This window comes from Colletotrichum fructicola (genome assembly GCF_000319635.2).
Source record: "Colletotrichum fructicola Nara gc5 chromosome Unknown KSG_Nara_v1_contig05, whole genome shotgun sequence".
Taxonomy (NCBI): domain Eukaryota; kingdom Fungi; phylum Ascomycota; class Sordariomycetes; order Glomerellales; family Glomerellaceae; genus Colletotrichum; species Colletotrichum fructicola.
Genome location: NW_027094055.1, coordinates 1,239,430 through 1,265,247, shown reverse-complemented (window position 1 = coordinate 1,265,247; position 25,818 = coordinate 1,239,430). Strand labels below are relative to the sequence as shown.

At 52.3% G+C, this 25,818-nt stretch overlaps 8 protein-coding genes across 8 annotated transcripts; 5 read left to right on the top strand and 3 right to left on the bottom strand.

Annotated features, from left to right (window-relative positions):
- Positions 1–73: 73 nt before the first annotated feature.
- On the top strand, positions 74–2,890 carry prr-1 (pH-response regulator protein palA/prr-1; the record flags this gene model as incomplete). Its single annotated transcript, XM_032037657.1, has 5 exons — positions 74–81; positions 151–394; positions 455–1,163; positions 1,213–2,455; positions 2,506–2,890. 5 exons carry the CDS (start codon positions 74–76, stop codon positions 2,888–2,890), a joined length of 2,589 nt encoding a protein of 862 aa, XP_031883645.1.
- A 219-nt stretch (positions 2,891–3,109) lies between these two features.
- CGGC5_v009012 (uncharacterized protein) lies at positions 3,110–4,018 on the bottom strand (the record flags this gene model as incomplete). The annotated part of the gene is made up of 1 exon (XM_032037658.2): positions 3,110–4,018. The coding sequence occupies one exon, from the start codon at positions 4,016–4,018 to the stop codon at positions 3,110–3,112; it is 909 nt and encodes a 302-aa protein (XP_031883644.2).
- Positions 4,019–6,293: 2,275 nt separating this feature from the next.
- Positions 6,294–7,862, top strand: FLOT1 (Flotillin-like protein 1; the record flags this gene model as incomplete). The annotated part of the gene is made up of 1 exon (XM_032037660.1): positions 6,294–7,862. One exon carries the CDS (start codon positions 6,294–6,296, stop codon positions 7,860–7,862), a length of 1,569 nt encoding a protein of 522 aa, XP_031883475.1.
- Positions 7,863–9,518: 1,656 nt separating this feature from the next.
- On the top strand, positions 9,519–9,833 carry CGGC5_v009010 (uncharacterized protein; the record flags this gene model as incomplete). The annotated part of the gene is made up of 2 exons (XM_032037661.2): positions 9,519–9,689; positions 9,747–9,833. 2 exons carry the CDS (start codon positions 9,519–9,521, stop codon positions 9,831–9,833), a joined length of 258 nt encoding a protein of 85 aa, XP_031883476.2.
- A 1,821-nt stretch (positions 9,834–11,654) lies between these two features.
- azaJ-2 (Dehydrogenase azaJ) lies at positions 11,655–12,578 on the bottom strand (the record flags this gene model as incomplete). Its single annotated transcript, XM_032037663.1, has 1 exon — positions 11,655–12,578. One exon carries the CDS (start codon positions 12,576–12,578, stop codon positions 11,655–11,657), a length of 924 nt encoding a protein of 307 aa, XP_031883478.1.
- A 2,321-nt stretch (positions 12,579–14,899) lies between these two features.
- On the top strand, positions 14,900–16,663 carry CGGC5_v009008 (Trichothecene C-15 hydroxylase; the record flags this gene model as incomplete). Its single annotated transcript, XM_032037664.1, has 5 exons — positions 14,900–14,965; positions 15,021–15,821; positions 15,879–16,193; positions 16,252–16,418; positions 16,504–16,663. The coding sequence occupies 5 exons, from the start codon at positions 14,900–14,902 to the stop codon at positions 16,661–16,663; spliced, it is 1,509 nt and encodes a 502-aa protein (XP_031883473.1).
- Positions 16,664–17,971: 1,308 nt separating this feature from the next.
- asqI-1 (Tyrosinase family protein asqI) lies at positions 17,972–18,992 on the bottom strand (the record flags this gene model as incomplete). The annotated part of the gene is made up of 2 exons (XM_032037665.2): positions 17,972–18,292; positions 18,348–18,992. 2 exons carry the CDS (start codon positions 18,990–18,992, stop codon positions 17,972–17,974), a joined length of 966 nt encoding a protein of 321 aa, XP_031883474.2.
- Positions 18,993–20,621: 1,629 nt separating this feature from the next.
- Positions 20,622–25,716, top strand: atnG-12 (ABC transporter atnG; the record flags this gene model as incomplete). Its single annotated transcript, XM_032037666.1, has 13 exons — positions 20,622–20,831; positions 20,904–21,444; positions 21,517–22,017; positions 22,075–22,308; positions 22,360–23,120; positions 23,190–23,352; positions 23,401–23,760; positions 23,824–24,019; positions 24,082–24,132; positions 24,184–24,248; positions 24,305–24,920; positions 24,984–25,445; positions 25,500–25,716. The coding sequence occupies 13 exons, from the start codon at positions 20,622–20,624 to the stop codon at positions 25,714–25,716; spliced, it is 4,377 nt and encodes a 1,458-aa protein (XP_031883517.1).
- Between the last annotated feature and the right edge of the window lie 102 nt (positions 25,717–25,818).

The window sequence follows — 25,818 nt, the reverse complement described above, 5'->3', positions numbered from 1 at the left end:
GAAGTCATGAAGCTTGCTGGCCTAGCTTGAGCTCTTCCAACGTCCAACCCTGCCCCGATAGGGATCCTTCGACATGGCGACGTGAGTAACCTTTGCGATTACTCGAGTTTGCGCTGTTTGTTCTGCCTGCTAACAGTCATTTGGCGCCAGTATATCGAACATCCTGTCGCTGCCCTTCCGCAAATCCACCCAACTGTCGCTGTCCTCGACGATACGGCAGTACATCAATACCAAATATGACCAGCACCCGGACATGTTCCGGCAGGACCTTGAGGTCATCGATGCCCTCCGACGCGATGCGGTCAACGTGAGGGAGCCGCATCCCAGCGGCATCAAGAAGCTCCACGCCTACGCCGGACAGCTGGTGTGGATCGGTGGAAAGTTCCCGATCGACGTACGTGGTCGTTCCATCCTACGGCAGACGCAGCAAAATGCTAACCCATTCCTTGGACAGATCGGCGCCGAGTTCACCTGGTACCCAGCCCTGGGCTACAACACCGAGCGACCGATGGTTCGCAACAACCTCAAGTACGAGCTCATGAACATCCTCTACAACCTCGCCTCCCTCTACTCCCAGCTCGCTGTCGCCCAGTCTCGCACCGGTACCGAGGGCCTCAAGACCGCCGCGGGCTACTTCTCGTCCGCCGCGGGCGTTCTCCAGCACATGCAGAAGGAGATCCTCCCCGAGCTGCGCATGTCGGACCCGCCCGAGGACATGGACGCCAACACGCTCGAGTCGCTGGCGCAGCTGCTGCTCGCGCAGTCGCAGGAGTGCTTCTGGCAGAAGGCCGTTATGGACGGGTACAAGGACGCCATCATCGCCCGGCTGGCGGCGCGCGTGTCGGACCTGTACAACTCGGCGGGCGAGGCGGCGATGAAGAGCGAGGCGATCAGCTCCGCGTGGATCCACCACATGAGCGCGAAGCACCACCACTTTGCGGGCGCCGCGCAGTACCGCGCCGCGTGCGACTGCCTGGAGAAGCGGAAGTACGGCGAAGAGGTGGCGAGGTTGCAGGATGCTGTGGCGTGCGTCAACGAAGGGCTGAAGGAGAGCAGGGGCGGGTACCTCAACAAAGCTGTGCTCGATGACCTGAACGGTCTGAAGAGGAAAGTCGAGGAGGATCTGAAGCGGGCGGAGAAGGATAACGACGTTATTTATCTCAGTGAGTCTTGCGAGGTGGAGGTTGGAAGTGGCCAGGCTAACGCAAGCAGATCCGGTACCCCCCAAGTCTGAACTCAAGATCCTCGACAGGGCAAACATGGCCATCGCTAAGGTTCCGCCTCAAGTGGGCAACCCGTTCGATTACCTCGGAGACCAGGCCGAGTTCGGGCCCGCCCTATTCACGAAGCTCGTGCCGTTCTCTGTGCACGCAGCCATCACCATCTACGAACAACTCCGCGATCGCATTGTCAACGAGAATATTATTGGTCAGATGGAGACTCAGACTGAGAAGCTCCACCAGATTCTCAGCTCTATCAACCTGCCGGGCTCATTACAGGCCCTCGAGAAACCCCTCGGTCTACCTCACAGCTTGGTTCACCACGCCGAGGAGATTCGCCAGGCCGACGCTATTGGACGCATCCAGCGAGCTTTCTCCGATATCGACAAACTCCGGAATGCAGATATTTCAGTCTTCAATGAGGGCAAAGCTATCCTGACGGCAGAGGAGGAAGAGGACCGAAGGCTTAGACGGAAGTACGGCACCGACAGGTGGTCGAGACCGGACAGCCGGAGCGATCCTCAGGGAGCTGCGTTCTGGGGACAAGTGGCAGAAATCGAGGGCTACTTTGCCAGCAGTACGAGCAGTGACGCACTTGTGCGAGAGAAGTACAGAGAGGTCCAGGGCTTGCTGGAGATGCTGTCCGGATCGGACCGAGCTCTCATGGACTACGTCCCTTCAAGCAGGCGGATGGACATCCCCGAGCCATTGAAGCCAGTCATAGGAAGGTTGCGCGGGGCTTACAACGATGTCCTCCGTCTTGAATCGCGAAGGAGAAAGAAGGCCGAGGCACTGAGGGAGAAGGCAAGAACGGACGACATCAAGCCCGACATTCTCAAAGAGGCTGCTCGTCTTGAGCGGACGTACCCGACAACAGCCATCGTCCCGGCGCACTTTGAAGAATTTTTCGAGAAGCGTCTTGACAAGCTCTATGACGGAGACATTGAAGCCGTGGCAAAAGAAGAGGACGAGCAGGACCGGCTCATGACGGAGGTGCAACGGGTCAACCGGGAGTTCGAGAGCCAGAAGAAGAATCTTACCAGCGGCAGCAGGGAGCGCGAGCAAGCATTGCAGAGGTTGGACAATGCTTATTACAAGTACAAGGAGATTGTCAACAATGTGGACGTGGGCCGTAAGTTCTACAACGACCTGAGCAAGGTAGTCGGCCAGAACTTCCGGGACCCAGTCAAGGCGTGGGCCGCGGAGCGGCGGATGGACGCCAAGAGTCTCGAAGAGTCAGTATTGTCCTATTATTCTGTAGGAGTATTTGCTAACAACGTTTCAGGGAGGTCAACATGCCGCCTCTCGGCTCTCTCAATATCAACAGGTCCCCAGTCCACTCCCCCGCTGGCTCAACGTACGACCAACGCACAAACAACTCCTACTTCAATGCCAGTGTCGTCCCTGGCTCCTCACCGCCTCAGCAGCAGCCCTCAAGACAGGAGGTGGTGCATCCTCCCGCTGAGGCGCACATTCAGTCATGGGCGGGCTCGACCGTCGAACCACAACACCCCAGGCCAACTAGCATGTGGCAGCCCGACATGGGGATCAAGTTCTCGGCACCAGCCGGCTCATCGGCTGCCCCCACCACGCAGCAAGCGCAGGGATCGGGGAGCAAGCCCCCGCAGGGCGGCACCTGGGACCCGGGCTCCGGAATAAGATTCGGATAGGACACGGAACGGTTCCCGCCCCCTAGACGAAGACCGCAAGCGTAGAGATTTGGTTCAGGTAGAAAGAGTGCCGCGATGTTGTTGAGCTCGGCGTTGGTGGGTTTTGTGTCGTCGTCGCTAGATGTATTCATAGCTCCAGCTTTGTTGATGACCCCTGTTGATCCGTACATAATTCCATCCACGAAAGCTTTTTCCATTTACATCCGTGTGCCTCCTTCGTCACCTGCGAATCCTAACGCGCGCCACGATGCCCCACCCCCTCATGCTCTCCCAGATCCCCAGCTCGTTCTCCCTGCGAAAGGTCACCTCCTCCGAGCGCACCGTCATGCTTACATCCTCATCCTGCTGCTGCTGCTGCCTTGCCATGCTGACGTCCGGCGGCGGTGCCGATGACGACGACGAACTTGCGACCGCCTCGGATGACGAGCCCCCCCTGAACAGCCCCCACCCCCGCGCCTTCTTCTTCTCCTGGATGACCTGCTCCACGACCTGCCGCACGACGGTGCGGTCGAGCCGAGGCTCGGGCTGCAGCTGCCGCGCGAGGCGGCGCGCCATGTCCTCGTCGGCCCACCACCACTCTTCCTCGCGGCTGGTTTCGGGGGAGGAGGAGGAGTCGGACCAGCGGCCCCATTCGTCGAAGGCGGCGGGCGGGTTGGGCCGGAGAGAGGAGGAGGAGGAGGGTTCGCGGAGGGAGGATGAGGATGAGGAGGGGCCTGTTGTGGGGGTTTGTCCCGATTTTGAGGGGGATTCCTTTACATCTGCGGGAGAGACGCGGATGACCTGGACGACTTCGTTTGTCTCGGAGGCGATGCTCCAGCGGGGGTCGACGGCGGCGGCGGGGACGAAGACGAGCTCGGCGAGGGGCGGCGGGGAGGGGGATGTTGCGAGGGTTGTGAGGAGGGCGGTGAGGTGCGGGGTGAGGAGGGGCAGGAGGGTTATTGTTTTGTGGGAGGCGAGGGCGGATTGTTGGGCTTGGGTTGTGCGGAGGAGGGAGGTGAGGGAGGAGAGGGTTTGGGGGAGTTGTTGTGAGAAGGAAGAAGCAGAGGGGGAGGTGAGGGTGAATGTGTAGGAGGGGGGAGGGTCGGAGGGGTCGTTGTCGAGGTCGTAGGAGGGTGGTTGTTTAGACATTTTGGTATTTTTGGGTATGTTGTTGCTGGTGGGGAGCGGTTGATGATAGGTAGGTGAGGTTATTGAGGATATTTGGTTGGGTGAGGCTGTTGATGATGTGGTGTTGATGCCTGTGATGATAACTTGGTGACGATAGTGTCAGGTTGCTGTTGGTCTGACTATAATTGGTAAGAAAGGCAAGGATACACGGTCTTTTCGTTTGAAGCCTTGATGGGCTGTAGATGCCTGGAAATAACGCTGTGTGACAAAAGAACGATAACTGGTTGGTGAAGAACGCCAGAGAGGTTGTTCATGAATGGATGGAGATCACGAGATGAGCTGCCTTGTGTCAGCCCCAGTGGAAAACGCCACCCAGTATGCCTCGTCCTATCACAGGATGAACTTGCATGCAGCCACAATAGGATTATTTCGCCTCCGAAGACAGAGTGTTCACGTGAGTGCGAACTCGGCCGACGGCGATGAGCGGGAATTATACTTTATGAGGCTGGGTCCGGACGATCTAAATGATTTCTCCGACTCTATCAGGGTCGTTTGGTGAAGAATGAGGTGCGCTGGGCAATGGAAATGAGGGAAATACAGTGGCCGGAGACTAAGAAGATGGCGTGAGGCTGCGCCCCCTCAGCTCATAGCCGACCGAGCCTTGGGTTTGCTGTGCCGTTGATCCTGACTGTCCCTGGGGGATTGTGCGACATGGACCGGTTATGGCGGGGCGTCTGGGCGAACACGCTAAGTCGGGGGTTATTGGACAGTTGTGGCACCGGGAATCAGGATGACTACGACTCTGATCGAATTGTCCACTCGCGCAATGAGCCTGATTGAGGTGCCCCTTGGAACTAGCGTCGCCCGATTGCTGTGTAACCAGCGCGGGGACCCCCTTTTCGCTTCCAGCATTCCGGAGACAGGTGACCGATTTTTGAGGCCCACGCCTGACTCCGCCTCCGGTTCGGTCCCCGGATGCGGGCTTCGGTGCCGATTGGGTCGGGTTGCGTTGTGAGACGCGAGAGCCCGAGAATGTTGATCTGGGGGTTAGCTGAGTGATTTATCGTGGGTGATGCTGTCTAGCCTGAGGGATTTCTCTGCGAGATCAGAAGTGCAGATGCTTTGGCATGATGTAAGTCTGGAATTGATTGGGATTGTTCAGCTGAGGCGTTCCTCGGTGAGCGGATTGGAACTCGGGGATCCATGAATGCGACTGTGATTGCCCATGGAATATTCCTATGGGGCAAAATCTTATCTGGTAGACCCTGTGCATACTAAAGAACCCTGATTTTGAGGCTGAGATGCTCATCTACATGAAAGCAGCGGTTCATCGAAGTATGATCCTATGTTGCGGGCCTCAATGGGAGAATACATCAACGTGCCCTAGAAGTGTGAGTCGGGCGGAATGATCGCCGTCTTATCCCCCCACAGACCCACACCCCAAGCCACTAGGCAGCCGTTTAGGAAGGCTTCTGGAAGGCGAAGGGAGCTTGGACCAGGATCATATGACTTACTCTAGGCGCCACTGATGACATGAAGTGGTTTTTGGGGTGATGAATACCATGAATATACAGGAGCTTCTGAAAATAATTCATGAGTTCGGAGGTGGCCGAACACTTGATGATGTCGGAAAAGATAACGTGACCTCGATAGAGCGAAGAAGAGGGGTTGTCTAGCATAGTCTATTCATCTTCATACCTTGGGCGCATTCCAAGTGACATACCAAGACCATTTCAGCCCTTCCTAAGCTCCGCCACACACCCGCTTGGATAGCTCCTACGCGCCGTTTGCTGCTGTCCCCTCTTCGGCATGGCCCTTGGTAGTGTTACACGAGGCTCAACGATTGGCTTTCGCTCCTGCAAGAATGCCTCGCGATCTGCCGTCGTGCCTATGACTCCTAAACGTTGACATATCAGAAACGCGAACAGACCGAGCATACATAAAAAGGAGGAGAGCCATCTACAATGTTTGCTCTTTCGTGTCACACAAGTGTAACATTATCCTCAGATATCCCAACATACCCTCCTTCGTTATCAAGGGTTGTAAATTACTCCGTGTTAGAACGAACGCCATCAACACCTCATCGGCTCATCCAAAGCATAAGTAAACCTTCTCGTCACCCCGCCACCCTTACTCTTCGGGTTCTCCGATAGACCTCAACGACAACTATCTATATAACATCAGTTGCACCCCCAATCTTCTCCCTTTAATCTCAGCCAGCAAAGCAATTACTTAATCATTCTTCATCTTTCATACCCCATCCGCATCTATCAAAACACATACAAACACCGCCAAGATGTCGTACAGAATCGCTGCCCCCGATGAGTACTTGGCCATCACGGGTATGTCCGTGAAGACGGTCAAGATCACCAAGGCAACATGGGTTTGGCCCTTCCAGCGCTGCATGCGCTTCTCCGTCCAGCCCCACGACTACGCCATGAGCCTGCAGGCCATGACCAAGGAGAAGCTGCAATTCCTGCTGCCCGTCGTCTTCACCGTCGGCCCGGACGTCAACTCCCGCGGCGCAAACGCTCAGCACCTCTACCACGGCAGCAACAGCAACAACAACGACAGCTCCGTCCACAGCAACGACCACGACTCCATCCCCGCCAACACCCGCGAGGACCGCGGCGACGCCCTCATGAAGTACGCCATGCTCCTCGCCGAGGCCGCCGACAAGAAGGGCGGCTCCATGCTGCACCTCGAGAACATCGTCAAGGGCGTCATCGAGGGCGAGGTGCGCGTGCTCGTCTCCAGCATGACCATGGAGGAGATCTTCACCGAGCGCGAGGTCTTCAAGCGCCGCATCTTCAAGAACATCCAGTCCGAGCTCTCCCAGTTCGGCCTCGTCATCTACAACGCCAACGTCAAGGAGCTCAAGGACGCGCCCAACAGCATCTACTTCGAGTCGCTCTCGCGCAAGGCCCACGAGGGCGCGACCAACCAGGCCCGCATCGACGTTGCCGAGGCGCAGCTGCGCGGAAACGTCGGCGAGGCCCAGCGCAAGGGCGAGCAGGACCGCGAGATTGCAAAGATCAACGCCGAGACCGCCGTGCAGAAGACGGAGCGCGACATTGAGCGCGCCACGGCCGAGGCGAACCTCGACACGCGCCAGGCGTCGCTGACGCGCGACGTCGACATTGCCCGCGTGCAGGCGCAGCGCGCGCTCGAGAGCAAGGACGAGGACTTGAAGAAGGAGGTCGAGGTGAAGCGCGCGGCGGCGGAGATCGAGCGCCTGCGTGCGCGGGACGTCGTCAAGGCGACGATTGAGCGCGAGGCGCGGCAGCAGCAGACGGATGCGGAGGCGTACGCCGTCGAGGCGGACGCGCGGGCGCGCGCGGAGAAGAACAAGCGCGAGGCGGAGGCCGGCGCGTACGGGATCGAGGCGGATGCGAAGGCGCGGTTCGAGAAGAACAAGCTCGACGCCGAGGCGGCACAGTACGCGACGCAGCTGGCGGCCGACGCGGACCTCGCGGTGTCGCTCAAGAAGGCCGAGGGTCTGTCCGCGATGGCGGAGGCGTACGGCAAGATGGCGCAGGCCTTCGGCGGCCCGGCGGGTCTGATGCAGTACCTGATGATCGAGAAGGGCACCTACGTCGAGCTGGCGAAGGCGAACGCCTCGGCGATCCGCGGTCTGGAGCCCAAGATCAGCGTGTGGAACACGGGGTCTCAGTCAGGCGAGGGTGGCGGCAACTCTGGGGTCGACACGATGAGGAACATTTACCAGATGCTGCCGCCTTTGATGACGACCATCAACGAGCAGACTGGCATTACCCTCCCCGAGTGGCAGTTTGGTAAGCTCAATGCGGGCATGAACGCTATGCAGGCTGAGCAGCAGGGCAAGAAGGTCAACGGCGGTCGCTGAGAGACGATGACGGACAACACTCGTTTGTGGAATTGGGGATATCGGCGTTGATGGCTTAGTTTGAGATACCAGGGCGGTCACTGTCGATTATAGATTTCATTTGTATTCAATGTACTGTTAGGATTAGTATCATGATGGAATTCATCAGAGAGTCTAGTTTTCAAGGTTATCTATCACATAAACAATTACCCCTTACACCACTATCGCTTGATTAGGGTTCCTCTCAAACTTGAATCATCGTACTGTTTGGAATATTCTATCCCTCTCTCTGTTCCTATCGTTGCTATTGCTATTGTTGTTGTTGTTGTCGTCGTTCCTCCGCCCGGTTAGCTAGAAGTATCCGCCCGGATGGCAACACTCGCGTGATCACACTATTCCGTTGAAGTCGCAGCACGTCTGTAAGGCACCGCCAGAGGGATGGTACAAATCGACGCACCACAATCTCTACTGACCCCAAAAACGTGAAGCCATATACATTTCGAGGTGAGACTTCAATCTGAAATTCCCCTGTTAAAGACTTACCCACCCATTTCTTACGGCTCTTCCACTCTGATCAACTTCCTTCATGTATCCATTCACCACTTCAGTCTTGTCACCGGAAACGTAAATTCAGCTCAATAACCCAAGGTCGGCATGGGAACACAATGCCCCATCGCGACCATCGGCCCACGGCCATTCCTCTTCTCCGCTGTCCCCGATGTGGGTGCGCCGGGACAAAGTTGCCCCCCGGCTCCTCGCTGTCACCTATCGCCAAAGCCGACGCCACAGCACTGGGCGTACTACACAGAACACTGGTACTGGTAACTGTTTGTGAAGTAGCATATGTTAAATGTGGACGCGAGTCTGTTAACACGTGCGTAGTTTAATAATTTCTTTCCCCTGTTTCATCTCCTGATATGGCCGCCATTCACAGTCGATACTAGAAAAAACAACCTTCAAGTCGTCTGCCTTTATCCACTTTGGTAACTCTTTGATAGAGACTGCGGAGGGTAAGATGACCGCCGGCACTGACTCGTCCCTTTCATTCGCATGACACCATCTATATATCCATGGGACGCCAATTCCCGGTGGGATGGATTCAGACCCATTGGAGCGGGCGATTACTCCCCCTTTGACCAGAGTCAATACATGTAGCAATGAAAAACCTGCAAAACAATACAAGCCGCTGTGGACGCTAAGGCCATCGTCTCTGGCAAGACTACACGTACTGGAGCGAGGACCTTCCACGCCTGCCAGCGCCGCCATCCCCATACCGCCCACATCGTCAATAGTGCCTTCACTTCCCGCGCTTGCCATACCCTTGCCTTCCTGCGTTATATCATCCAATCGCCGAAAGGTAGTCCAAGCGTTGGCCATTGTTCACAATCGATCCAGCCACGGAAGAGAATTCTTTGGTGCTTTGGTAACCCGAGCCTCCCGTAAAGAGAATGGATCTCGCCCCCTATGTGAAACTGGGAGATGAGGCTCATTATTTAGACTTTCTTCGTATTCTTGACGAGATTCGGACTTCTATTCACCTCCCGATTTCGGCGCTGTCTAACCAACTGAACTCAACTGTATAATAATTGATGTTTCCTCCCAGTTGGTTAACACACTTAGCTGAATATCTTGCCCGACTAAAACACATTCACACGACAAAACATTCAATTCCCAACGATGCGATTCCTCAATGCAATCCTCGTCTTTGCTTCGCTCGCAGCTTCTGCGACTGCCGCCTCTGCTGATGCAGCTGCCCCTATCGAGGCGAGACAGGCTGCAAGCCCCTGCTATTCTAACCAAAAGTTGACCTGGAACACGGGCCAGTATGGCAGCAGTGGGGGATGGGGTGTAAGTTAGCCCTCGTAAATTCCTACAGTGATGATACTGACTTTGATGTGACTTCAGTGTGTCACCAACACCAATGGCGGCTGCAAGTCCTACTACTGGAAGACAGAGCTTCCTTACTACAGCGTAAGCACGATAGTTGCCTGACTTTGGGGTTTAATACTTGCTGACTTGGTGTTGATTCTTAGTGCACTTAAACTGTCTGCTCTGTAAGTTTAGCAGCGTGTTCGGATCGCAACCTTTCTCTTACCTGGCCTTTCTTCGCACATATTCGCCTTCCTTCACAGACCTTTGGCGATAGCATAATAGCTGCGGGGGGTTGCATTCTTGTTGATTCAAGTTTCTTACTTAGCGTGGACGGGGCTTCACTGTTATTATAGAGGTGAACCTTTCTCATGCGGCTATGATATTCAAACACATTTGATTTGGCACAGATCTACTAGCAGCCAGTCTATTGTATAAACAACCTTCTTCTAGTAGCGAATGATTCTGTATCACATCTATCGTAACTGTATTGAAGCCTTAAACCGAAGAAAACAGTCAAAGTCTTCAGATTTTACTGGGTCCAAACTTCGCAAAATCCACAATCTCACCCTTCTTGGCTTTCACCCCTTCCAGTTTACCACCTGCCGTCCTCAATTGAATGTGCATACTCTTACAAAGTCCAGAGGCTTTTTCACTGTGGCTGAGAAAGTCTTTAGAGAACTTCCATTTGCGGCCACTGAAAATCTTGGGCAGTAAAGCATTATATAACGACTGGGACATTACGTCGTGCTTCTCGCAGTGTGCTTCCGTGATATCCGTATCAAAACGAAGGGCTTGAGACTCCGGTGCCCATCTCGCTTTCAAAAGACCTCGGTGGCGATAGAGAATGGCCGCAGATTTGCGTTTCCGGTTGTTCACGACACCCCCCAAGCTCTCGCCGGAGACATGGAAAGGTTTACCATGTTCAATTGCCTTTTGGACAGCGTCTAGCACCGTTTGGTTTGTAATCCTTTTGCCACCGTAAACGATGACTGTGTTGTTGATCCCCTTGAATAAGTCCAATTACAGCGGGTTTGCCATTTCCAATGAAGTGCTTCAGGGGGAGATCGTGGAGGTATGCATGCTTCGAGGCCCCAGGACTTTCAACGGTGTACAGATTTTCCAGCCGGTTTAGAAGCCCAAAGAAATCCTCCCACTCGCGTTGCGTGGGCTCTCTCTCGGTAGACTTGCCTCCCAATGGATCGCTGGGCGTTGCTGGGGATATGTGAATTCTCCGAGTCCGCTTAATATGGATGACGACTAGTTCCGGATTCTTTCTGGTGAACGTGTTGATGTCATCAACGACTTTCTGGATGGGAACGCAACTTGCACCCTGGACCCCAACAGCGTTGCCGACGTTGGTGTAGTGGCCGCAGTGCCAGGAAGGAGCATCTTGAGTGCCGCTCTTTGAGGTAAGGACCGGACGAATGTCGAGGTAACGGACGCCGAGATTGAGTTGGTCAAGGATTGATCGCGTCTGGGTCAACACCATGTCGTCCAGTCCTAGCTCCGTCCGCAAGTTATTGTGAACATAGCTCGTGCCGGCGTCGTGGGAAGAAGGAAGAGTGATGTGCTTGAGAGCGAGGTTTCCAAGTGTGGCGCTGTGGAGTTGCATCCACCGTTGAGAATGCTCAGCCATCATCAGGAGCGGCCGTTGGACACAACGATGAGTATATTGACTTGGGAAGGATTGGGATCTATGTAGGAGCGCACACATTCTTTTATGACTATATTTTGTCTTCGTTGAGACCTTGGTGGCGTGGCAGACGCCTGTAGACGACAAACTTTGAAAGCGTATCCCCGGAAGGTTCATGATCTTCCTGCGGGTGTTCAATATTTAAGAACGCCACATGAGAACAATTCCAACGATCTTCGTACATAGGTATATCTGTTCCACAACGAACAGCGAGATACTGCACTTGCAGGGTCAACACGCTTTTCACTCTACGAACCAAGAGCGACAACAATCTTCTGAAATGACACGCCCTGTTCCAAAAGATCGATTCCACTCTGGATCGCCTCTAAGCCTGAACCAACCACGTTCGCTTCCGGCACAGCCTTGAATCTTCCGCACTTCAGGGCCTTCGGCAAGAACTCAACAAATATTGTCTTGCACAAGTCAGAGTCGACAATGTCTGTTGCTAAGAAGGACTTCATGTCCAAGCCCTGCGGCGCCGTTGATGGCGGCGCTCTGACGCAAGCCACGCAGCTGGACACACGTTCAGACGCGCCCAATATAATGCGTGCGCAGCTGCACATGGCAGCTTCCATCCCACTAGCCTCGTAAACCCCAGCAAGTGTCTTTCCCTGGAGAGAGACGACAATGTCTTCCTCGATTGAGGACGATTTGTAGTCAAACAGCTTTGTCGCTCCGAGATTCTTGATATTCTCGTGATTCTTTGGGGAAGCTGTTGAAAAGACTTCATAGCCTGCCATCTTCGCAAGTTGGATGGCAACGCCCCCAACACTCGTCGCCCCTCCCCATACAAGGACCACTTGCCCAGTGTGATGGGATTCGACAGAAGGCAGCTGTAGGCCCAATTCCCCCTTTCCGAAAAGCCCAAGGGCTGCCGTTGCGATGGCGAGGGGAAGCACAGCTGCCTGTTCAAAAGATAACGTTTCTGGAATCGCAGATACGCAATCCGAAGGAATCAAAGCATAAGCTTGAAAGGCGCTGTTCACATTATCATCTGTGCGGAGGGAGGTTGCAAGTCCTAGTACCCGATCTCCGGGTTTGACGTGGGTGACGTTTGAGCCCACCTCCTCAACCACCCCGGCCAGGTCCATAACAAGTATGGCCGGGTACGTCCTGGGGAATAAAGCGTTCTTCTGGATGGCGCCGTCAACGGGGTTGATTGCGACAGCCATGGTTCTGATCAGGACATCGTCAGTTGTTGGATGACGCAGCGCAGCCTCCCCTGCGCGAAGACAGCTACTACGTTCTTCTGTTGCCCAAGCTGCGATATTTGGAGGCATTGTGATTCAATTTGTTCGGACCTAAACCCTTAAAGTGGTGGAGATATGAGCAGAGAGACGGCTAAATCCCATGTTAAAAAGGTCAGGCGAGCAACGCCTCTGCCAACAAAATCCCAATCACGAGATTTGCGCCGACGTCATTAATACACACCGCCCTCTTATTCTACTCACAGCTGTTGGTTGGCTGCCAAGATACATCTCCAAAAGCTGGGATGGACACGGTCGATGTGGGTAGTGAAACATGGAACCAACGCCGATCATGATGTCAAGCGCCCTGTCCAAATAAGAAAGCTAAGGAAACGCATACAGACCAAGGCATGAGACTAGCCCTTCAATCGACATACCGGACAGCCATGTTTTGAAGCATGCAGACTTTTATCGAGAGCTGATGAAATTCATATGAGCCAGCAGGTCCTCGTTCTGCGACTACTCCGGCTTTGATTGCGCAGGATTCACGCGATTTCGACTCGCTCGTCGACCAAAACCTCGTCAGGTCCAGATGCCGTCTCTCGCAAGAGCGCCTTGATACCGTCCGCAACGTCTACAAAGTCCGAGCTGGCAATCTGCTCTAGGCTCAAACCCACTGTCGCGTCGTCCGTTAAGGTGATGCGTCGCCGCGCCCGCACGAGGAAGGCGTACTGCACGACGAGAACACTTGTTCTCGAGTCACCCGACTATCCCCAAGTAGAATATTGGCATCGCTACTTTTGAGTCTTCAGCGTCGAGTCCCTGCTCCTTCGCTGTTATCGTCCACTCGATTGAAGACTATTCGCAAGCATGAGGATATGACAGTGTTTTGGCAAGATGCGGTCTGATTGAAGTCTCTGATAAAGTCGCCCCGTGGCAGACAGTCGGTATATCAAAGTAATAGTGGTAAGTCTGGCACTTGAACTCGTTGCTGCTCCGGGAGACGTCCCGCTGGTATTCGCAGTTGGCTATGGATAGCTCAGCTTCGGGAGCAACGCGGCTGCCTGAGCGGTTCAGGATGTCATGTGCGCAGGATCAGTACTGCAGGACACGACGAACTCTCCGCAACTCGTCGGTCATCAGGAGCAAGGCATCAAGGTAAGCCCAATCCGCACTATAAACCATCTTAAATGCTCTATGGGGCTCGGTCCGAGACAGAGATGGCTAAGGAGACATTGATACTCACTAAGGGTTGCGGGTCATCTCTTTTCTTCGGTATCGAGCTTGCGATTGTGGCATTGCCATGCGAACCCTCAAGTCTGTTCGTTAGGGTCGCAAATGACGAGTTGGCGTGAAGGCTGGGAATATGGGGGAGAGAGAAGCAATAGAGACATCCCTGGCGTTGCAGCTTTGGCTACTGGCGTCTTGAGAGTGGTTGAGTTGCAAGAGCTGACGAGCAGATCATAGGCGACGTTTCCCCTGCCCTGAGAAAAAAGTGTAGAAGCCCTGAAAGTTCCATGGTCACGGATAGCACTTCAGAGCGATCGAAGACCGGAGACTCAAAGTTAATAAGCAATAGAGAAGCGAAAGAATTCTGGTTCGAGATGGTTCAAGGACGCGGGGGAGGAGCCGTATATCGGGTTTTGCGGCGGCCCATCGTACTACGCGGTGCATTAGCTGCCGGCAGCAATGCACTTCCCGTTTCCCCGCGTAGAAGAGACGTTTCCGACGGATTTCAATGATCTACCCGTGCCGCTATATCGCATTAGCTTCTCCAAACCATAGGCGACGATCACTGGGACGAGTTACGGCCTGTGCATGCCAATCAAGCGGTGCGGGGCCTTGCTATCTGTACGGGGCCATACGACGACGGCACTGAAACGGGGACAGGAGCTAGTTGCACCGCATATGTTTTGATCTTCGAGCGGAGTAATGACGACCATCTGATTGGGTGAAAGTGTCAACATGGGATGGCTGCTGCCATCTTGTGTTGCAGAACTCGGGATGAGAATGGATTAGGAAGTGAGCATCCCGAGGGCCGGGGCTTTCGTCCGGCCCGAGCCCCGATAGAATCGGGCGTCGGATTGGTTCCCCACCGATTACTCACGATTTCTCAACGGCAATCGACCCCTGATAGATGGTCTTGGAGTAAATGCAGCTGATACAACTTTATTTTGTGGTCGTTGACAATGAGTACAAAGAGCAGCCATCACCGTTTAGATATTTCGTCCCAATCCGCTGTGCTAAGCTGTATGTCTTGGTCAGAGGACTTCTCAGTGTCAGCGGCAAGATCAAAGTAAATCACGATGAAGTTCATTCTAGGCGGTATCATTCCGTCTTCGCTGGGGTTCGGTTCCCTTGCAGCCATCCTCGTAAGTTCATTTGCCCCAACTTCACAGACCTTGCACTTACAATCTGGCACCCAAGCTTCTGGTGTATGGCGCGTCGGTAGTCGTATACAACCTCTTCTTCCACCCATTGCGTCGGTTCCCTGGCCCTAAGTTGTGGGCGGCTACACCCCTCCCTGCTGCGCTCAGTGTTCTCCGCGGGCTCTCTCACGTTAAGATTCTTGAACTCCATAAGCGCTATGGCGATATTGTCCGAGTAGGGCCCAACGAACTAGCGTTTGCACACTCAGATGTGTGGAAGGATGTCTGCGGACATTTGAAGCGCGATCAGGAGGAAAATGGCAAGGATCCCAAGTACGGCAATGAGGACCTAGACAAAAGTCTGATCTCAGCTTCACGCGAACGACACGGGCCGTTGCGACGTTTGCTATCCCACGGATTCTCGGCTCGTGCCATGGCCGAGCAGCAACCACTCATCAACACCTATATCGATCTTTTCATGGAACGCCTCCGTGAGCACGGAGAGAATGGGTCGCGGCCTATCGATGCATCGAAATGGTTCGAATGGACAACATTTGATATCATTGGAGACTTGGCGTTTGGCGAATCTTTCGGCTGTCTGCGCACTTCTGCGTCTCATCCGTGGGTTGAAAGCTTCTTCGACTCGATGAAAATCATCCCCGCTATCCAGGCAATCAGCGACTTGCCCTTCTTTTCGATTCTGGCACCTCTGTACTTCATGCTTTTCATCCCAAAGAACGTCGCTACCCAACGCCGAACGAGCCAGCAATTTGCCGAGGAAAGCTTAAAAAAGAGACTTAGTCTGGGTACTGACCGTCCCGACTTCGTACAAGCGATGCTTAAAGGCGGCAAAGAGCATGTCAGTAATTACCATGGACTGGAACGTAATTCTCTTCCACTAACCCCATCAACGCAGACCTTGACGCCGATTGAATTGCGAGACAACAGCGTTCTTCTCACTACGGCCGGTTCTGAAACCACAGCCACAACACTCGCTGCAACGACCTACTTCCTTGCCACTCATCCTGAAGCACTTCAAAAGTTGAATGATGAGGTCCGGTCGGCTTTCAAGAGCGAAGATGAGATCGACGTCAATAGTGTCCAGAACCTGCCCTACATGCTTGCTGTTCTAAAGGAAGCTATGCGCGTCCATCCAGCTGTAGCCATTTCCCTGCCACGATCAACTCCTCGCAGTGGAGCGCAGGTCGCAGGAGAACATATCCCCGGAGGCGTGAGTTTTGTGCAGCTGATTTGCAATTTGATGCGGGTCATTTACTGACAAGTCGTAGACGACTTTGGGTATCTGGCAATACGCCCTTTATCACGACCCGACCAAGTTTCTTTACCCCGACTCCTTCATTCCTGAGCGATGGTTGGACGACAAACGCTTTGAAAATGACGCTAAACACATGCACCAACCTTTTTCATACGGTCCTCGGAATTGTCTGGGCATGAAGTAAGTATTGCTAAGACCGCCCGCTAGCCTGCTGGCTACCTTGATCCATGCTTCGGTTTGCTGACTCTCTTCTTTTTTTCTTTAGTCTTGCTTACGCTGAGATGCGTCTGATTCTTGCTCGCATTATTTGGAATTTCGACCTGGAGCTCGAGCCTCAAAGCCGGGAATGGGCGGCGAATCAGAAGGTGTTCTTCTTTTGGGACAAGCCGCCTTTGTGGACATACTTCAAGCCCAGACGGTCTTAGAATGCCACCAAACGCCCAAGTTGTCGAACTTTAGAAGGATGTTGTATGGTACCTTATCTAACAAATAATGTTTGACATTTTTCACACACTACTGCATCGCTAGCTAGTCGGCTGGGTTCGGGTTGACATAGAAGCACACGTAGATATACGCTTTCTGAAATGAAGCCGGGGTGATTTGATTCAAGACATAAAGTCATTGTACGTTCATCGGCAATCTTCGGGAGTATGCCATACTATTCGATTGCATCTTACATTAGTGGTGACGGTAGAGAGTCGGCGCAATGTTTGATCGAGAGCACATAGAAGCCCTAGGTTAAATGAAATTGACGATTCCCAGCATTTGTGTACAAGTTACACTAGTCCACGTCAAATGATTTACGAAGGCCAAAAGATTACCAGGCGTTGCGGTGTGAATACACTGGAAATTACCCGGATTTTGCTGTCGTAACGCGACGTCGCTCACTGAGGGCTTTGCTTTAGTCTCCATCACTGCCTCTGGCACCCAGGGTGTCCTTATCAATACAACCGATGGATCGTTTCAAGCATAAGCTTGAACTTATCTAAGTGCATAGGAAATCAAGAGGTCGCCTATTTTTCCTGTGGCTACACTCCACCTCACCGTCGTTGTCGTCGCTTCTATCGTCGCCGTAGTTATCGTTGTTATTATCAATGTCGTCGTCGTCGTTACTCCTATCGCCTTCGATAAGGTCGGGGTATTTAAGAATGCAGGAAATATAGCCGCGCAGATACAGGAAGATTAGGTGCTCTCGAAACCAAATCGCGTACGCGAAGGAACAGTAGGTGGTCTTTCATACTATTCCTAAAAAAATGCTTTCTGATAGTCCTGGAAAATCGGATTATGATGACATGTGTTAATCTAGTTCTTAGACAAGTAGGCGCCTACGTATATAATTACAGGTGGGTTCCTATTCTATCACTGCCGACAACTCTGTCAAGATGTCTCAATAATCTCTTCACAGTATGGCCGGGTTGTTCATCATCTCAATAACTCCAGCACCCGTGGAATTGGCGTCTCCAACCCGTCCTCCAGTTGTGAGCCCGATCCATCGTGAGTACACACTCTCACCAGGAGTTGTCGAAGTGAGTTTCTCCATATGAAATACGTATTTACCATCAAGCTGGTTGTCGATCTCAATCTTCCAACTTTCCACGGCTGATCCGGGTTCCAGTGGGACTGCAGTCCCAGGTCCCTGAGGACTAACTTTGACAGCCGAACAGGCAGAAATGACTGGGTTGTGTAAGGGGCTGGCCCCTAGGCTTGTTCAACGTAGAGGTGCCGTCGATTGACTATTCTAAGCTGAAGAAGGAAGAAGAGACTTTACAGGGATAGGCGCCTAACAGCGGTGAAGCAGACCGGGTTAGGCGGTGTACCCCGGCAGAATAGTGGGTCCAACGGAGCCGGATCTCGGAGACTGCTCCGGCAAAGCCGGAGATATCAATCCGGGCTCTAGCCCGTGACAGGTTGCCATCTTCAGCGAGATAAACGCTAGATGTTACATTCAACGACTCATCAAGATGATAGAAGAATACCAATGAGTATCTGCCGACGTTCGAATGGCCCCAGTACCATTGGTGCAGGTTATTCTGGAAACCTGCTGTGCCCCAGTTCTGTATAGGCATGTTGTCAGAGCAAACCTCTCAACAAGGAGACTTGGAGAAATACCTGATCATGATATCCAGAGCCAGAGAAAGAGAGATCAGTTCCGTTGATGGTTAAGTTGACGGTGGCGTGCGAATCTGGGATGGTGTTGGCCCAGGAGAGATATGGGGCGAAGTTGAAGGAACCTCCAGGAGTGTTGAGCCCACATGCGACGTGAGCGGGAGCACGGGAGCGCATGGTGATCTTTCCCGATATACCAACTTGTGGCATGTCTAACGTGAGATGATAGACTCCCAGGTCAGAAGATCCAAACCAAGTCATCGCTCCATCATCCACAACGCCTTGCGACCCATCACCGACAGTGCTCAGCTGAAGGTCTCCAACGGGAATAGGGGTGAAAGGAAATAATGTTCCGTTAGGCCAAAGAATCTGGAGTAGGACTGCGCTCGACTCGGGAAACCACCCCGGATAGAACTGCGCGACGAGGAGGGCATCTGCGTTATGAGACACGGCGTCAAAATACCACCACTGGTAAGCCGACCCATTGTTGACCGCGATGTGAGGACCATCAAATGCTGAAAGGCCAATAATACTGTCCGCTGCTGTAGTGCCATTGAACTGCCCCGTAGGTATGACATATGTTTGGGGCTGTATGGAGGCAATGGCCAGTCCGCTAAGCATCGAAAGACACAGTGCAGCGGTTTTCATATTGGTAGGAATCTGAAATACAGGTAGAAAAGATCCAAGTTGAAACTGAAAGACGTTGGCGAAATACGTTGATCGTGCTTTTGTCGAATGTGTTTAGCCTTGGATGGAACAAACTCAGCTGTTGTAGATTTCACCGACTGCAAGCAAGTATTGGAATGTCCATGGGCTTTTATATGCTCGATGTAGCCGAAGTTCGGGTTCTGAAATCGGGTAAAACCCACATGCGGACGAACACGAACATCCGCAACGCCGCTCGTTAACATGAAATTACGAACGACGTCGTCTGTGACCTCTCAGCTCATTGGAGACACCCATGGTCGTATTATGGAGCTCGGGAAATCGATGTGGCTGAGCCCAAATCATGCTAGCTTATAGTATGGATAAACCGGAATGTCAGATTTGTTCTTATCCGACGTGACCAGAATGGATTAGATTGCTTCGTACACCAATGCCTTTCTTTGCCCAGTTGATGCATGAATCGGCCGAACTTCGTATCGAAGATCATCTGCTATATGCAATTCATGTGATTTACGAAATGACTACTCTGAAGAGAGGAGGAGTGTTCAATGTGTGCGGTAACTGACCATAGTCCATAAATCCACACGCTCATTGCCGATGGAAACCCAATGTTTGCGGAAAACGCAATTTATGTCTTGATACTCAAGGCCATTGAACTTCACTGTCAGCCACTAAAGACGGCACGAAATCGCGCTGGCCTTGTTTTCCATCTCCTGTTTCTGACGTTCAGGCATGCTATGCCTGAATAATATGCAGTTTTTTATTTCCCGTATTGCAAGGCGGCTTCGCGCTGGTGCTTTGCGAAATGCTACCTTCACCACGTTTAACCGACAGACTGCTTCACAACATGTTCACTGTCAACTAGTTGTGCGCACTTCCATTGCCATCAAACGGAGTCCGATGATGATGAAATCTTGTCATAATAAGAGTGCGACTTCTCAGAAAGCAGTTGGTTGATTATTCGGCTAGCCAGAAAGCAGTAAATTTCGTCCGAAGCTCGGGTAATATTCCACGTGCATGACAATTCGGATTGGCCTTCCCGAAGATAGCTTGCTTCGCCGCAACGCAGCCTCTATACAAGGATAATCAACTAAGCAACAATGACTAAACTCAACCAGATTTCCTTTTCGAGAAGGTCGAGACATTTGCATGCTGATACAACGATTCCAGCAAATTTGTTACTGCGGTCGCGAATAATCTCTACTTCGTCAGGAGAACGCCCGCATTCACGGCTAACCATTGCCTCTCAGAGATTGCCTATTTTTCCTGTGCTAGAGTGACTACTTCTCCTGTGGTCGTGTACTCTACCTTACTGTCGTAGTTATCCTTGTTGCTGCTATCGTCGTCGTCGTCTTCGCTACCATCGTCGTTGTCTTCGATAAGAGTAATTAAGTACACAGGAAAACTAGGCGGTCTCGACCCTTATCTGTAGACCTGCCCGGAACCACTGTCAGCACACTGCTGTGCCGCAAGGCAACATGGCACGCGTCACGGAACACGAAGTTCAGGAGTAAGGTCTCAGAAGTTCCTGATAAGAACTGCGTAACCTGCACTGGTCTTTTTCTGATTTGACAACTGTTCTAAAACAACACAGACTTGAACCTAGCAGCGATGTCCTGTCCGTCGCTGAGCGACCAGTCTTTTGGACCCCGCGTCCATCCAGAATGTCGTTCCTTCGACTTCACACTGCAGTTTGAGGACATCCTTTTTGCTTGCATTCCGTCCGCTGTGTTTATCCTCCTCGCGCCAACGCGAATCGTTCATTTGCTTCGCCAACCGACCCTCTTCGCAATCCGTTCTTGGCTTCTGGTTGCCAAACTAGTATGTGCCTTCAATGCCTCGCGCTTGCGCGCCTGTCCATCACCACCGTCGTTTGCATATTGATTTTCAAAGGTGGTCCTAGCTGCACTTCTGGCTTCGCACATCGCCTTTCTAGCCCTGCGATCGCAAACCCCCCATTTCCAGACATCTGCATCGGTTGCCGCTGATGTTTTGGTTCTCATCGCCATCCTCACCATCGTTCCAATTTCTCTTCTGACTCATCAACGCTCGCCTCGACCGTCAACTTTGCTCAGCATATATCTTTCCGCGTCAACCATAATTGGTATTGCGCGTGTTCGGACAACATGGCTACTAGATCAACGAGGCCCTATTCCGGCTCTCGCGACGGCTGTTTTGGTGTTGACGACCGCCTTCCTCATTCTGGAGTCGATCGAATCGAAGAAAAGACTGTCAGAGCCCGAGATATCGTACAGCAAACTCCCGACTCCTGAACAGACCAGCGGCTTCTGGGCGAGGACTTGCTTTTGGTGGCTGGCACATACCTTCTCACTTGGATACTCCAGAGTGCTTTCTCTCGTGGATTTGCCTAACCTTGATATCGTTCTGGAAAGCCGCCATCTGCATCGCGATCTGTCTATCGCTTGGAACAGCAGTAAGTACGATTAAGATTTAGCTGTCGTATGACCCGAAAGCTTCCGGAAACTTTGCTAAGCCATGAAACCAGATGACCAGCAGAGAAAGAACAGTCTACTGCGAGCGTGCATCAAGAGTTACTTCTTGTCCTTTCTTTCCCCAGTCATACCGCGACTATGTCTCTCAGTGTTCACGTTCGCCCAGCCTTTTCTCATCAACACCACTGTGAGCTTCGTCGGCCAAGAGAAGCCTGATGCCAACTTCGGTAAAGGGCTCATCGGCGCATGGGCTCTGGTTTACCTGGGCATTGCTGTCAGCAACTCAATATTCCAGTATCACAATTTGCGCTTCACAACGAGATTACGCGGAGGACTGGTTGCACTCATTTATCAGCAGGCAATCAACACTCGAGAGGCGGACACGGGCGACATAACTGCGGTTGCCCTTATGGGCACTGACGTAGAGCGCATTCACATGTCAATGTCTGTATTTCACTTGCTCTGGAGCTCATTGCTTGATATCATCATTGCAAGCTGGCTTCTCGGGCTTCAGCTCTCACTTGCGTGCCTTGCTCCAATCATATTGGTTCTGGGTGAGTAGACAAAAACTTTCGGTTTTCAACCCAGCAGTGCTGACCAATGGGGCTCAGTCTTCATTGCCGCGATGTCCAAGGTATCAGTGGCCACGAACACAGCTCAAAAGCACTGGATTGAAAAGATACAAGAGCGCCTTCGAGTGACCACGACAATGCTTAGTGAGATGAAAGCTGTAAAGATGCTAGGACTCACTCAAGTCATGTCGAACACGGTCCAGAATCACCGCACCGACGAGATCGAGACCTCGAAGTCTTTCAGGAAGTTGTTGGTAGCGACATTATTGCTTTGTAAGACTCACACACCCTTTTTCAGTAGTTGTCGCTGACCCGAAAGCTTAGCCCTGAGCCCAATCAATCTCGCCCCTATCGTGACCTTCGGTATCTACGTCATCATCTCCGTCTACTGGAAGAACGATACCCTGTTGCCGGCGCAGGCATTCACATCAATTGCTTTAATATCTTTGCTAACTACACCGGTTGTCGCCTTCATTCAGATTCTGCCCATGGTCGTTCAATCGTTATCCTGCTTCGATCGCATCCAGGATTTCTGTAATTACAGCTCTCCAAAGAAGACCGAAGATCAGCCTGTCAACCCATCTTCCTCAAGTTCCCAGACAGCTTTACCAGCGAGGAAAGGGCCTAGAGAGCTACCACAGTCCAGCCATTCCCCTCAAGAACCTATTTTGTCTTTCAGCGGTGAAAGCTTTGGTTGGAAGGAAGAGCAGAGTCTACTTCATGAAATCAACGTTCAAATCCAGCCCAACACTGTCACGGCCATTGTGGGGCCTGTCGGAAGCGGCAAGTCAAACCTCCTCAGCGCCATGCTGGGCAACATGATCAGAACGTCACCGATGATGAACAGATGTGGAGATGAAAGAGGCTCCAATGAAGAGATCGCATACTGCTCGCAAACTCCATGGCTAGAGAATGGAACAATTCGACAGAACATTCTCGGTGTCTCGGCCTACGAAGAAAAATGGTATGACACCGTTGCGCTTGCATGCGGGCTTGAACCCGATTTTCAAGCCTTGAAGATGGGCGACTTCACTCTTGTCGGTAGTCAAGGCGGCAACCTCAGTGGCGGCCAAAAGCAGCGCATTGTGAGTATTATTGACAAGCAAGGGATCTTCTCGCCTGCCACTGGCCATGCGCTGACATCTAGCATCTAGGCCTTGGCAAGGGCAATCTATGCTCGAAAGCGCATCATTATTCTGGACGATATCTTCAGTGGGATGGATGCACGCACTGCGCACCATGTCTCAACCTGTTTGATTGGACGTGACGGACTTTTACGGAGACAGCGCGCGTCCGTTATTATTGCAACTCACAGCCGTAGGTCGCTTTGTCCATGCAGTGCAGCATACTCTAACAGGCATCTAGACAGGATCATGGGCCTAGCCGATATCATAATCTCGCTGGACGGTGGCAGAGTGCAAGAAGTAGGCAACCCCATGGACCTGGTGCAAGCTCAAGGCTACGTCAGCAAGCTCGGGCTCATGTTATCCCCTGACGAAGATGTTGCCAATGATTCCGCATCCTCTGTTGACCCTGAGGTTTCTGAGAAACACCAGGGAGAAACATCTGAAATGGAGAATCCTAGAGAACAGAAGCACACGGATATCAGACGGAAGAACGGCGAGAAGGCAGTTTACCTTTACTACTTGAAAAGCGCAGGCTGGAAGGCTATTGTCATGTACACGGCAGCTGTCACATCATGGTCTTTCTTTTCGGAATTCTCCAGTAAGTCTTCTCGAAGCAACACAGCTAGACACGAGGCACAAATAGCTGACTCATGGCACTTAGCCGTTTGGGTCAAATGGTGGTCCGAGTCAAATTCTTCTAATGCAAACCAGGACGTCGGATATTTCATGGGTATCTATGCCTTGTTCGGGGTTTTGGGAACACTTAGTTCCTCAATCGCCGCCTGGTTCGCATTCATCGACATCATATCTAACACAGCATTGAAATTGCATTCGGACCTTCTTCAGACTACTGTTTCGTCAGTCGGCCTTTTCACGATTCCCATGACTATGTATGCGGCTACTAATTTCACGGGTACAGCGCAACATTTGCTTTCTTCTCCAAGACAGATAATGGAGAGATATTGAACAGGTATGGGTTCAGTCGGTAGATCGGACTTGACAGTACCTGACCTGTTCGTAGATTTAGTGAGGATATGCAGTTGCTGGACATGGACTTACCATCAAACTTGTTGAACTATACATCAAGTAAGGATCAGAGACGCCTTCCACAGAAGCTGTCAACTAACTATAGTTTCTCATAGCCGGCGTTACAATACTCGCTAAGGTTATCATCTTGGTCGTGTTCTCCCAGTATCTTGGAGCTACACTACCATTCCTCTGCGCCATACTCTACTTCCTGCAACGCTTCTATCTCCAGACATCGCGGCAAGTCCGTCTCCTCGGTATTGAAGCGAAAGCACCTCTTTACACCCACTTTTCCGAGTCGGTGGCCGGAGTGGCTACAATTCGGGCCTTTGGGTGGCAAGAACAGTATCAAGAGCGCAATTACGAGCATGTTGACCAATCGCAGAGACCTAACTACACCCAGGGCTGTATCCAGGCGTGGCTCACTTTTGTTCTCAACCTGATCGTAGCCGTCCTAGCAGTGATTCTGGTTGTCATCGTCGTAACGTGGCACTACAAGTTTAGCGCTGGAAGCGTCGGTGTCAGCCTCGTTATGATCATTGGCTTCAGCGAGGTGTTGGCTCGTCTCATTCAAAGCTGGACAAAGCTGGAGTCCAGCATCGGTGCGGTCGCTAGAGTGAGACGATTCGTCTCGGACACTGAAATTGAGTCGGCGGCTGGAAGATGGACACCGCCAGTGAATTGGCCGCAAACCGGAGCTGTGACGTTTTCGGACGTTGTGGCGTCTTATGGGTAAGAACTACTTGTAGCCTCTTGACTCGATTTGATGTAATGGTACAGCTAACCCCTTGGTAGGTCTGACGCTTCACCTGTTCTCAAGAAACTGTCGCTAGATATCGGAGGCGGCCAGCATGTAGCGATTTGTGGCCGGTCTGGAAGTGGCAAAACCTCCTTGATCATGACTTTGCTGCAAATGACAGACATGAAAGAAGGAAGGATTGACATTGACGGGGTTAATGTCTCGACCCTGCTGCAATCCGAGCTGCGCGCATCCATCAACGTCATTCCCCAGGATCCATTCTTGATGCCTGGGACTATTCGCTTCAACCTCAATCCTTACGGAAATAGCGTAGATGACGACAGGTTCGTTGAAGCACTTGGAAGAGTTGGCGTTTGGTCACTCGTACAAGATCAGGGTGGTTTGGATGCAGAAATGAACGTCAACGCGTGGTCAGCTGGCCAGAAGCAACTTCTCTGCTTGGCCAGAGCAATGCTACGACAATCAAAAGTTTTGATATTGGATGAGGCAATGAGCAGGTAAGTGCTCTGACGAGAAAAATGTCATCATGCAGTTACTGACATTTCCTCAAGTGTGGACAGTGAGACAGAAGCAATAATGCAGGATATCGTTGATTCTGATTTCAGCGACTGCACAGTTCTTGCCGTAATGCACAGGCTCAAGCACGTCACCCACTACGACAAGGTTGCCCTGTTGGGAGATGGAAGACTTCTCGAGTTCGATACCCCGGGATCTCTCATCTCTGGAGAGACACAGTTTGCCGAGATGTTCAAGATGAAAGCAAACTAACATGGTATCGGTTGACTTCGGCTATTTCTTTATGGCAGGACTCTCATTTATTGCACTGAATTGAATCATCTACTCCGCGGAGTTTTCATTGTCAATAAACTC